At 39.4% G+C, this 14076-nt stretch overlaps 1 protein-coding gene across 1 annotated transcript; it reads left to right on the forward strand.

The window, feature by feature from the left end:
- Positions 1 to 771: 771 nt before the first annotated feature.
- Positions 772 to 14076, forward strand: COIL (coilin). Its single transcript, XM_077834432.1, has 8 exons — positions 772 to 1106; positions 3175 to 4378; positions 4980 to 5066; positions 6318 to 6365; positions 7024 to 7093; positions 8120 to 8208; positions 8818 to 8898; positions 12820 to 14076. The coding sequence occupies exons 1-8, from the start codon at positions 787 to 789 to the stop codon at positions 12841 to 12843; spliced, it is 1923 nt and encodes a 640-aa protein (XP_077690558.1). The 5' UTR covers positions 772 to 786; the 3' UTR covers positions 12844 to 14076.

Genomic DNA, 14076 nt, shown 5'->3' on the forward strand with positions numbered 1-14076 from the left:
AATTTATTTGAGCATGAGCTTTCGTGAGCTACAGCTCACTTCATCAGATGCATCTGATGAAGTGAGCTGTAGCTCACGAAAGCTCATGCTCAAATAAATTGGTTAGTCTCTAAGGTGCCACAAGGACTCCTTTTCTTTTTACTGAAGTTAATGAGGCTCCACATATACATAGGGCTCTACTGTGTAAATCGGACTGCAGTATCATGGATTTAAGATGTTAATATCAGTTCTCCTAAGAACATAGGAGCAGAATTGTTTTACATGATTAACTTTACATGGGATGTGTTGGAGGGATAAAGGTGTGGGGGACAGAGAGTTTAAGTGATAATTAAGGCTTTGGTCCTGCATCTGGCTCCACCCAGCTCTATTTTAATGCCCATGCATAGCCAGCTGCAGCAGCAGGGTCTAAAACAGACACTCCTCTGTGCCAAGGTGGTAATATTTTTATTGGACCAACTTCTGTTGATGAGAGAGACAAGCTTTCGAGGCACACAGAGCTCATCTTCAGATGGCTCCTCAGTGCCCAAATTCTCATGAATGTCACTATGAAAAAGAGGAAGTAGGGAACAATATTGGAAAGGTGGGCCCTGATCCTGTGCTGAGCTCCGTAGTCGTCAAAATAAATACTACGGTAAAACCAAAGTCGATAAAACTCACAATAGTTACTGAAGATCAAGATGAACACACTTGTGATCCAGCGAGTGACAATCCAGCCATTCCCTGCGGCAGCGTGCACTGTTCTCGGGCTGCAGTTCGCCGCTGCTGCCGACAGGTGGCGTCTGAGTGATGCCTCCCTTGTCCCGCGTTGGGCACCGTAGCATCCGCTTCCCCTCTCCAGCCTCCGTGTCCAAGATGGCGGTGGCCGGTGGAGGGGGCCCCGTGCGGCTCCGGCTGCTCTTCGACTACCCACCGCCGGGGAGCCCGGGATGTTCGCTGTGCTGGCTGCTGCTGGAGCCCAGCCAAGTGCGCCTGGTCACCGACCTCATCAGCCTTATCCGGGAAAAGTTCGGCTTCAGCCGCCGGGCTCAGCTCAGCCTCTTCCTGGAGGGGGCGCTGCTGCCGCCGACCGAGAGCGCGCGCCTGGTGCGGGACAACGACTCCCTCAGGTATCGGGGACGGGAGCGCGCGCCTCAGGTAGCGGGGGCGGGGGGGGCGCGAGACTCCCTCAGGTAGCGGGGGCGGGAGCGCGCGCCTCAGGTAGCGGGGGCGGAGAGGGCGCGAGACTCCCTCAGGCGGCGGCGGCGGCGGCGGCGGCGGCGGGGGGGGGGGCGCGCGACTCCCTTAGGTAGCGGGGGCGGCGGGGAGGGCGCGAGACTCCCTCAGGTGGCGGGGGAAGGGAAGGGCAGCGAATCTTGGTGGGGGCACCTCTGGCCAGGGTTCAGTTGCCCCTTGGGAGATAGACGCTCCTGACGTTTCTGCCTAGGATCCCTTGGCCCAAGGTGGTGCTTTCGTCTGGGACTGAAAAATGGAGGCATAAGAGGGGTTTTTTATTATTATTATTGTTATTATTATTAGGAAACTCGGCCATTCCCCACGTGGCTCGAGGAGCGTGGGCCTCGAGGCTCAAATCTCCGCTTTCCAGGGAGGCCGGCCAGGAGCCGTCTCTCTGCACCTCCTCCGTTCCCTGCAGTGTTTCTTTCCTGTAGGGTTGGCAGTTTTGCTTGGATGTATTCCTGGAGATTTCATCACATGACATAATCTTTCATCAAAGATTAATCTTTAATGCCCAGCGATTCCAGGCCAATCCTGGAGGGTTCGCAACTCTACTTTCATGGCTGCCCCACTCCGCTCTTGCCGAGTGGTGGGAAAACCTGTTTCTGAAAATAGTTAGCTAACACGATTTGGAACACCCTCTTCCCCTTGTGCAGACGCCTTTTAATACCTTTAAAATCATGTCAGTAGGTCATATTGTAGCCTAGGTTCAACTCTCTTTGAAAAGCATCTTTATTGTTGCCTGGACATACTCTTAAAATCTTGAGATTTTGAAGGCAGGCCTGCAATGTCCCACAAAGCCTGTGTGGTTAGATGTTGACAGATATTTGGCTGCGTGTGTGTGTGAGTTCCCTCTGTGTGCTGCCCCAGCCCTGTGCAGACAGCTGGCACGACAAACCTTGTGCGAACCGCCCAACGCCCACAAGATTCGTTAAGAGACAAAGGCACCCAGCCAGGTTTATTGTTGTCAAAGCACGGTACTAGTATCCCGCAGACTCTACCGGAACACTAAATACATGTATGCCTGTAACAATGGACCAGCTCAGTGAATGGCGGGACTTTCCGTTCCTTCCTAGGCTAGACAAAGATACTTCCTCTGAGATACATCTTTATATTCTGATACAAACAAGTTAGTACTGCCCATTTGACATAGTTAGTTATGGCTCCCTGACGTGGGTAGTTATCACACATCACCTTGTACACATTGGTTGGATCAAAACATTTTTATTACGTACTCTCTTCCTGACCTTATCTTTTAGGAGGGGTCAGTGTGTTCCTGTTATCCTTGGGAAATGTTTTTGTAGCATTCCTGATATCAGGATATTCTGGTACCACTGATATCGGGATGTGTTTGCGTGAGTACTTTGTGACTAGCACTTCTTAGGAATGTGTATTTCTGCAATATCAGCCCTGTTTTTGTCAGATTTTGTGAGCAGGTTTTGTCTCATAGCAGGTCTTTGATACAAGGGCTTATGTCTCAGGGCTCTCTTCCTACTACAGCCTGTGCCTCAGACCAAACACCTAAAGTGTGTTTGTGTGGCTAGAGGAAATCTGGGGTGCAAGACAAGGCTTCTTAGGTACTGGAGGAAAGCATGTTCCCTGCAGACTTCCCACTGAGTTCCCCTACTCCATGGCATCTGCACTGGCATGTGGTCCCCTCAAGCAACAGGGACATGCTGTAGTGTGTGCACACTATCTGTGCCCCTCCCCCCACCAGTGAGCATAGGGGGATTTTAGGCTGTTTGATGGCAGCTAGTTTAGTCCCTGGTGGCATAATTTGTTGGGAGATTTATAGGTGCATCTCCTCATCTACTAAGGTAATATTCCTTAGCTGCTAAGTGAATAGCTGTGACATCCTCATTTCTAAAAGACAATAATCTAATAACTATTTCAAACTCAATATGTAGGAAGGAATATTAATTTGCTAGTTATACTGAATGCTGGTTTCTCTGTCTTTTTCAGAGTTAAATTGGAAGAGGTAGTTGCAGATATTTGTGATGAGATGGGTAACGGTATCACTTATTCATCAAGAAAAGAGAGAAAAAGGCACAGGCAAAAGTTGGAAGAGGAGGGGGAGTCTAAAAGTGAAGATGACAGACACAGAAGGAAAAAGAAGAAGAAGAAACAGAACTCTGAACATCTTTCTTGTAAGGAAGAGGACTCTGTAAATGTTCAAGACTCTTGGAAAAAGTCCAAGAAAAGAAAAAGAAAAGAAGAGGTGAATGGAAGAAATGGTATCACAGGAGGTAAGGAGGACAGTGGTCTTGATGAGTCCAAAAAGCTTAAAAAAAAGTTGGAGGGGGAGAAAGAGCTGGAGCAAGAAAGAAAGGATGCTAAGCAGAGAAAGATAAGGGCAGTTAGAGGAAAGACTGTCTTAGAAAAGGCCAACAACAGTTTCCTTCTGAGTCCTAGTAAAAGTAGCACAGTAAAAAACATTGCAGCCCAGTCCAGCAAAAAAAGAGGGGGAATTTTAGATTGTGATTCCTCCAGCACATCATCTGACAGTGTAATGGATATGAAACAAAATAAATCCTCAGATAAACCTGTGGCAGCAACCATACACAGAGACAAATCCCAACTTGTTGCAAATTCTGCTATAAAAACTGTTACTGCTAGTAAAGTTACTGCCAAGTCTAAAGATGAAAATTCCCCTAAGACTGCAATTAGTAAAAAAGCTAAACCCCAGTCCTCGAGTTCAGATTCTGACTCTAGTATGGAAGAGGAGGAGCAAAGCAGTAACTCAAAGAGAAAATTGCTGCCTAAAAATCCACCAATTGTGAACATTATGTCAAAGTCCCCCAAGGCAAAGACATCCTCTTCAAAGTCTGATAGTTCAGATTCAGAGACATTTGTTATTAAAAAGCCCATAGCAAATGTTGGCTTCAATAAATCCGTAGTAAGAAATGGTGATAAACAGTTGCCAACTAGCAGTCAAGGACCAGCTGTAAACCCTAGCAGTTTTGGAAGGGGACTTGGAAGAGGAGAGGATAACTTCTTCTGGAGAGGAAATAGGGGCCGTGGGTGTCGTGGGATGATCCGGGGCCGGGGCCGGGGTCGAGGTCGAAGCCGAGGAGAAAGCAATAGCTTCTTCTTCAACTACGGTCGTGAAAGCCAGAAAGAGCAGCAGTTAAATGAAGCAGCAACAAACACTTCAGTTGTTATCCAGGTGGGTGACTATTTATTCCTAATAACACATTTCTTTAAAGATTTTTTTTAAAATTTATAGTTTTCTTACTAAAATTTTAGTAATTGAATATACAAAAACACAGTAATACCACTAGTTCTTATGTCATGCATCTCAACGCACTTAACAAAGAAGGTCGGTATCATTATGCCCATTTTACAGATAGGAAATTGAAGCACACAGAAGAGAGTTGATTTGCCCAAGGTCACCCAACAGGCCAGTGCCAGGACTGAGAATAGAACTCAGGTCTTGTGATGTCCATCTGAGTGCTCCACCCACCAGGGAACACTGTCTCTCACATCAAATGAGCATAAATGGTAAAAACAAAACAAAAAAAAATAAGAATAAGACCAATGTAAAGAATACAATTGTACTGTTCATACAGGTAAGGCCAGCTAACTCACATCCTGAACAAGTGTTTGTAAAATACTGTTGTTTTACATTATACACATAGCTTGTGCTCTACCTTTTGGGTTGGATGCTGGTTTGTGTGATGGATTTTCTCAGAGTTTTTTCATACAGCATTAATATTGCTTTTGTTAATTAAGTAACTGAATCAATGGGCTTAATGTTTATTTCACAGAATCCAGTGGAAGTTCCAAAGAGGGAATATAGTGTACTACCTCTATTAGCTGCCCCTCCACAAGTAGGGGAAAAAATTGCCTTTAAGGTAAGGAAATCCTAAAATATATAGTGTTAGTCATATGGCTCAGATCTCTTTCAGATGTACCAGTAGAATACATTTTGCAGGATATAACACAGCTACTTTAGCTGTGACATCCAAAAATTTTGCAATGTTCAAACTTGCATTATTTAGTGACTTTTGCTCTAGAAGTATCAGACAATATGTTTGCATTTATCCTGATATGCAGTTAACCTTGGTTCCCCTAGCTTGTAAGTTAGATGAGGAAAAATGGGTCCTAATAGGATTGACATCACAACCTTTCCAGATGAACTATAAAGCTAGGTCTTCAACCATTAACATAAGAACTGGGTATCCAAAGAACCCTTTTTCACCTTTGTCAGTGAATGACATTTTCATCTAAATCTTTTTATAAGAAATCTGAAACTCTGACTGGTTCAAAGCCCTCTAAGCCTTCTGGTATGTCTTGTATTTGCAACTAGCTCTAAAATCATTCATTCATCTCTCTAACCAAGTATTTTCTTGAATAAAAGAACCTGCTATAGTTTTGATTGTGTGTATATTTTCAAATTGTCTTACTCTAAAGACACAACTTGAAGGCAATCAATTGATGCCTCTATTTTAGAAAGCTTTGGAACTGGTGCATTAAGTTTATTTTGTTTTAACTTAATAAAATAACATAAGCAAAGAAATGTCATATCTCCATCTCCCCCTCAATTTCAGTAGGAATTCCTAGACAAATCTGTATAATGGATCCTTCCCTCAGACCACTTGAGTCAAGCTTCAGTTAATCAAGCTGACTTGGAACCTTCCCAGAATGCCTCTCTTTTCCCTGGAAAAGCTGTTGTGATACAAACAACTCCTTAAAGACCACCCCAGAGAGAAGTGCTTCACACACACATAAACGAAGTCACTATGAAAATCCTCTTAAGTTACTGTTTCTGTATGATGTTTCTGTGAGATCATCACAAACCTTGCTATAAAAATGCTACTTCATTTCCCAAATCAAAAATAACTAAAGCAATCACTGGTGCTGCGGAAGCTGGAGTCACAGTGATCTCTTCTTGAAGCCCAAGCTGAATGGAAAGCCACTGGAGCAATCAGTTATGAAATACTAGCTGGGGCAAGCATTAGGGTCTAGGAGCAGAATGCATAGCTCTTATGCACTTCACCTCAGTGATAGGGCCCAGGCTGGATAGTAAGTGGCGTCAGCAAGGGCCAGAAGCAGGAGATATAATTTTTCATGTCTTTTAATGATTTATATTTTTCTTTTAACAGCTTTTGGAATTAACTGACAATTACACTCCTGAAGTATCTGACTACAAGGTATTTTTTCCAAAAATGCATGTATAATACTGTAGTGGGTAAGACAAGATTTTGGGGGAGTCTTAGATATTTTATAATTCTGTGCATTGTATATTTCCCCCCCACTTCTCTTGTTACCATGCAGACTATTTCCAATATAAATAAAAAATAATTACAAAATACAAAACTATTCAAAGTATTAGTGTTGTAATTAGAAAAACACATGCAAACAATTCTGCTGATTTAAGAGCAAACAATTTAAAATGTGAGGAAATATTCCAAGCTTCTGGATGCAAAAGAACATTGAAAGACACGGCACATTTGTTTGAAGTTGTTAAGACATTTCATGGAATTATTAAAAATAAACCTTTGCAGCAGTTTCAAAGAAAACTTGGTTTATAGCTGACTGATTGCTACATTAATCCGCAGTGACTGTGGCAATACAAGATTTGGGGTTTATTAGTATTACTAATTTCAGCTCATTTAAAACTTTTTAAAGTTAATTGTTTAAAAGTTAATTGTTTTAAAGTTAATTTTTCAGAACTGGCCAAAAGACTTCTTCAAATAGAAATATGTGCTCTGGCTGTGTTCAAGCATATCCTTGTAATGCAATATGAAATACAGTGCTTGTCAAATTTGCTATGCTTCACCATAGGACCACTTTTGTTGTTTTTTGAAGGAGGGAAAAATAATCAGTTGGAATGCTGATAACAAACAGCTAGAGCTTGAGATTCTTTCCTCTTCAGCAGGCAAGTATATGTAACTCCAGAAGGCAGTATGTAAATATCTAAGTCATTTCTGCTGCAGTGGTAAACATCTGTAAGACGATATATTACAATTTTTCAGACACATTTCTTCAGCATTACCTCAAACTTCATAAAATTTCCCACAGATTAAAATATGTTAAATACAATAAATCCATGGTACTTGCTTGCTGTCTTGAAGTTGGTTGTACATATTGCCAAGCAGGTTTGGATACTCGAATGACTTGTCAGGTGTGGCATCATGCATACAAAGTTCACTTTGAGTTGTACTAGAAAGTGAACAATGTCCCATTAGAATGGCACTGTATCATCTGAAAGATTAAAATGTTAAATGAAAATAAATGGAATAGACATATGCTTGTGAATGGAAGAAATTTTAGGGCCAAGTCCTTTGAAGTCAATAGGTTTGCCATTGACTTTACTTTGTAAGGACTTAGTCCTACACCAAATAATGGAGTGCACCTCAAATAATTGATTGAAATTCTGAATGCAAGTATAGTGGTTGCCATTTAACAACCAGCATTTATCAACAGCTGCCACACATCTGAGTTTGACATAGTTTTTCCTTATACTTAAATCAGGAGAGATTTGTGACTGAGTTGGCAAATGTTGACTTTTTACTGGATTTTACTGTGTGGTCTTAACTAGATACCTGTATTGTAATTTGGAAGGGGTTGAACTAGGTCACCTATCTCTGATACATATATAGCAGTTATATGCAGTGTAGAATTGAACAGTGACAAATGGGTCCCTACCGCAAACAAATTAGGTTAATGAGTTGATACTGTATAGTGTGATACAGTGTAGTATAAACACAGAGTAGTGTATGGTCATTACTGCTCAACTGCTTCATTGAACCCCTGGGGAGTGAATGATTGTATCAATGTTTGTTGTAATGTGTATTGCTGATTAAATAAATGAACTTGACTAGTTTTTAAATATTATACAAATAATGTTTACTTTTACATTTATATAAAACTAACAGGAAATCACGTTTTTTTCTTATTTAAGTGGTGAAAGAGCCAGGAAAGTTTGATCTGGTGTATGAGTCTGCAGATGGAGCTGAAGTGATAGAATATGCTGTTTCTCAGGATACAAAGGTGTGTTAATATGCTTTAAAGTGCTTGGCCTTGTGCTATGCACAGTTGAAATATTATCAGTTGTATGTGACACTTCATTGCTGGTAAAGAACTTACTTGTTTTAGTGAGATTTCTTATTGTCAATGCGTCTCAATGAAAATGAGTGAAAACAAAAAAGAAATAATTGCTTCTTTATAGTGATTGGTGTATATTTATAGCAATCATTACTTCAACATTATACCTTATTTAGTAGCTACACAGGTGTATAGATGTATATACACAATTCACTGAACAAAATTTTTTGAAGACTTTTTTTCTTAATGTAACAGAATTCAATATTATGTCTAGCATATTTCAGTTTTTACAAGTTTGTCTATTCATCTGGTATTTTACTCTCCCTACATGTGTGGATCTTTACTGATGTCAGTGGAATTCTGTGTGTATTGGGAAAGCAGAAAAGCAGAGTAGGGATTCACCATACGGATCTCTGTACGATACAGTAGTTCTTGTTTAGTAATGTTCTTGTATAGATGAGCAGCTGATATGTATCTTCTTAGCACAAATATAGACAATAAAAGAAATTCTCATCTGTTTCTCTCCATGCTAAATATTTTACATGTTTGTTTCAGGTAACTGAAAGCTGGGATGCACTGATTGAACCAAGACTGATTGTTGAACCTTCTCCTACTAATGAATCGACCACCGAGAACGTAAAACTCTAAGATGTGAACTCATTTTCCATATGTGTAAATAGTTGTATGGACACACTGTTTTGTGAAGTACTTTCTTTTGGTTTTGAAGACAGCAAATGCACTGGATGTTTTTTAATAAATAATTTAAAAATGAAACTGTGTATAAGGAACTATAAATAAGTTTTTCAAAGGCAATTTTGGTGTATTTAATACAGAAAAGTACATTTGCTTCTCTTTTTAAAATTGTTTTTAATAAAACAGCAGTTTTTCTGCCAAACAGCCATGAGTTACATATTTAGGAATTGCTCGCTCATGGATGTGAAATACAGGAATTCTTTTAAAAACATTAGCTCCAGTTAAGTTTATTCTCTGTAAGGGTACAGCAATATAACAACAATACAAAGATAACTCACTGTAAGGAGAACTTAAAACAACATTTATAATTCATCACAAGTTCGATAGCTAACAACACACATACTCCACTTCTCAGTGTGCTATCTTCCTCCACTGCTGCAAGGCTTGGCATAAATGCTGTTTCTTGCAGTTCCATAGCACATTGCATCTGAACATCTCAAAGGGCTTCATACCCCTGAGAGGTAGGTAGATATCCTCCTCTTGCAGATGGCAAAATTGAAAACCATATGTAAAGCAAGTGGCAGAACAAGGACTAGAACACTGGAGTCCAACACTTCTAGGCAGTTCCTATGTGTATTTAAATTAATCTGTATGCACTTCTTTAAAAAACTGTTCTGATGCCCTTTGTGTTGATCAGTTTCACTGTCCTGTGCCAAGTACCCTTTCTTTCCTCCTTAAATCCCACCTCGTTCAGTATCTTCTAGTAATACTCGGTTGTTGCTTTTTTCAGTATTATTGATATTGTGGTAGCACCTAGGAGGGCTGATTGTACATTGCTTAGCACAATGGCACATAGACACAAAGATGATCCTTGTCTCAAAGACCTCATAATCTTAAGTATAAGACATAAGAAAACAGCTAGATACAACAGACTCCTGAAATATTGTCTGTGTCATAGGCTTCTTATCTAGATTTGTACTCTATTTGAGTTAGGGAACTTGTCTTATCTATATTATAACATTGTGTAAATTTACAATATTCTTTAAGGTTTTTTTTTTTAACTGTGTAAATACAAGACATACAAAAATGTTAACATTCTACATGATCAGTTCAAATATTTTTGGTTATTTTTCATTTGGCATTGTTTTGTGTTGCAATATTAACTTTTTTTAAATTTAGAAAATGGGATAATGAATAAATGAAAAACTATATTTAGTTGAGAACTGAAACCATAAATAAAAAATACTAGTAAGATATTTTTTAGCCAAATAAGTTTTATCCCCAAAAGTTTGTGTTTTTAGGTAACTACTGATTTGTTTTTCATTTCTGCGAAAGAATTGCAAACAATTTATTTAAATGGAAACATTTTGCAATATCTTATAGCAGAAATGTCATCTGCTAACAGAGTAGTCCTGACATTTAATATGTATTTTGTGCAACAGACCCAAGATCCATATTCCCCATTCTACAGCTGAATGTGACAATGTATCATGAATAAAAATAGAAGTATAAGTACGTAGACAGAAGGTTTTTGAAGATACACCTTTACTAATTGTATTTGGCCTCTGGGTGGCAGTATTGCAGAATATTTCATTACGGTAAGAGTCTTGTTTTTATAGTCCACCAAATCCCTCAACAAGCACAAATCAAGTCAGTTGGTACGAAACAATGTTGTTTGAATAGACTAAATTTCCATTAAGTGAATACAGAGTTTGTACAAAGTCCTATTATAGTTTTATTTTTACAGCTACTGAGGAAACATGTAATGTACCTAGATATTAAACACCTTGGATTATTATAGTTTTTAAGATTTCATTTTTTTTGCATCTGCAATTGCCTTGCATCTTGTATATCTCTAAAATTGACCAATGTAAATCAAAATATTCCAGCTTTACAAAATTCTGCCCACTTGGGAGTAGTATTTTGTTGACTAGCAAGTCAGATATCTGCCCTCTCCCCCGCCATTCAAAATCACATCAAAAGATGGTGACCAGATGGTGCGCCTGGGCTGATATTTTCAAAACAGTTTTTAAAGGTTGGCATGTAGTCAGTTACTAATTAATGTCACTTTTACATTCTTGCATGCACTGGTACAATACTACATTGTTTTTGATTGTAGACTATGGGGAAGTGGCGAAGTCTTATTTTGTATAATGCACAGAGTTTAATAGAAGATTCCATTCTAAAACTTAATTTTTGGGACTAACAGTTTCCTCACACAACTTCAGAGTGGGGTAAGCTTAGAACAAAAGTATGGAGGAGTCTCAACTCCAGGCTGGATTAGCGGAAGTGAGAGAGAATTGATGGATGAATGCATATTTTTGAAAAGTTTGGAAAACAGTTTTTATGGTTTCCAAAAGCATTGCCAATTGAATAATTAAAATTCTTTTTGAAATTATTTTAATGGGATGTTGAAAAGACATAATTTGATGAAGTAACAACTTCTCATGCTAAACACTGAAATGGTTGGACTATACCCTTTTGGAGGGGAAACATAAGATGACCTTGAATAAAACAGACGTAATGGGATTTAAAGTGAAACTAAAGATTCTTAATTAATTTGACTGCCTCAAGACCACTCCTTGAGTGGTGGACCTGTAAGAAACATCGCTAATTTAATTCTTGAATGACTTCTTTTAAATAACTGAATACTTGTTTCCCTTTCATAGGACTTAGTTAAGATCACTTATGTCTGCCCATATATAGGTTATCTATGATAAACCAAATAGGACTCTCTGACTCAAACAAAATCCCTCTGCCCAGCTGTAAACTGTCTTAGTTATCTAATATCTACTAAGGTTCAATTCATTAATGATTTGGAGGAATAATCTATTTTGGTCACAATTTACCTGGTGAAGAATGTTCCTACCAGAGGCAGACTCACTCTTAAGTGTAATAATCTGTGTTAAACTCTCCACAAGTGAGATATAACAGAAGAGATAGTAACTGAAATAGTCATTGCTTCCTTTTCTTTCTTTCTTTGTTTCATCAGTGATGAGTATTTTGCTTATCTTTAGACTCCAGTGTCCCCAAAGACATTAAAAAGATCGAGACGTGGAGGTCCCATCCTTAAATTGGTATCGACAGAAATAATTAAGATGATGTTCCTTTGAACAATAAAATTTTAGCAATTGGGAGGAGTAAAATTGCTCTCAACACTTTGACACTCTTTTCTTGTCTACACTATTCTAAGGTTTGGACGCCTAATCCACTTCTCAGGAGATGTACATGCATATAAGCTGTACTCCAGCTATTTGTGCTAATACTGGATCTGCAAATTCTTTAGGAAAGTGGCATGTTTCTTTGTTCTTGCCAGAAGCCTGTATGTTCTATTACATTCATAATACTGTTAGAGTGCTGGCAACAAACCAAAGGGTTACAGGCATTGAATTCTCTTCAACAGTGGTTTTTTTTTTTTTTTTAAATCTCTATCCACTTTCCATTTCTCAACCATTTTGTGTTCAGCTGCTAAACTAAAATGTAAAAATATCTTAATTTTTCTGGGCAACCGTATTAAGGCCCTGTTCATGCTGCTGCATCTACATGAGCAAGGCTGTGTGCCCATGCAGAACCCCAATGAGAAGCCAATGAGATTCGGTGCAAGGTCAGCACCCATATTACTAAGCAAGAAAATGAAGTCCACTAAATAATTCCTCATTTCCTGATAGTTCATGCAAGATAAATCGTGCTGGTGCAATTCTAGTTGTGGAGGTAAAATCCATATAAATAGCCCTAAGCTCGCAGTGATAATGTTTATGTGATTCAGTCTTCAAAAACACTTAAGAGATTTTATTGTAAGGATTCATTGTTACAAATTAACCACTTTTTCTTAGGCTTTATGAGATTTCTTTTCCTCTCTTGCAGGTCCCTGACCAGCTACAGATGTAAACACCAGTGTCCCCTGCTAATGTATTTTTTAATCATATGTAAATTGGAAAATCAGCAGCTCTCAATGCAGGTTCACTTTAGACCTCTGTCTTAAATAGAATTTAAGAAAAAGCATCTATATGAATTACAGTGCTAACCACTGGGATGTATTTGAAATGCTAGGCATGGATTACTGGCTGTGCACTTTCCCAGCATAATTTACAGCAGCTTAGGGCTACACTAATTTCATCCTGCCTATTAACTGCAGTGGGGGAATCACCGAGGTCCATGAAAGCCCAGTACCTTGACAGCCAGGAGAGGGGATGGTAGCACGGAATCCATTGTGGTAATTCTATGTCTCTTGTACCAGTCCTCTGTGCTAGATTGATCCTCCTGTGGTTGGCTCCACCATCTTTCAGGCCTCTGTGCATCAGTGCAGTAATGCAAAGCAGCTCTAGTGTATCTGAGAAACAGGGCTTCTGACTTTCACAGCTTACAGCTAGCCCTGTAGGGACAGCTGTCATATCTGGGAATTGAACCTGAGTTTCCTGTGCGGTAGTGCTGGCTAGTTTAGGTACTGGGCAGGGTTAGTCAAAAGTTATGAGCTGTTGAAAAGTATTGGAAAGCTATTTCTCTCTTTTTTGTTTTCTATATAATTGGTTTAATAACAGTTGGTTTGGGGAAAATATGCTCCTGATAGATTTATATTGAAACAGCTTCTATATGCACACCTTGGTATCCCTGGTCCTTTACAAATACAGCATAAACAATAGCTCATTTCTTAATCACAGGAGTGGGCCATAGCATGGAAAAATGCACTGTAACTTTGTCAGTGACTCAACCCTGCATGCATTGTTTGTTACTCACTGTTTGCACATTCAGATAAAGCTCAATAATACACAGCTGCAGCAGCTGTTATCAGTGTACACAGAGAATGTGAGTGTAGGCTGATCTGAATGATGTGATAGGGCGGACCAAGCAGGACAGTCATTGAAGCCAAACACCAGTAGAGTCAGAAGTCCAATTTGATTTGCATAAGCACCACAAAATTATCCAGATCTTTTTGGTTTAGAAATCTGATGGGACAGTTTAGGAGATAAAACTCCAGAACATCAGGGTTTCAGTCGAGTCAGACATCAAAGTGGCCTCTGATGAGTTTTCATGATCTCCACAAACCAGAAATGCAGAAAGCACAAAAATATAGTAAAAAGAAAAGGAGTACTTGTGGCACCTTAGCGACTCACATTTATTTGA

This window comes from Eretmochelys imbricata, chromosome 14 (genome assembly GCF_965152235.1).
Source record: "Eretmochelys imbricata isolate rEreImb1 chromosome 14, rEreImb1.hap1, whole genome shotgun sequence".
Classification (NCBI taxonomy): domain Eukaryota; kingdom Metazoa; phylum Chordata; order Testudines; family Cheloniidae; genus Eretmochelys; species Eretmochelys imbricata.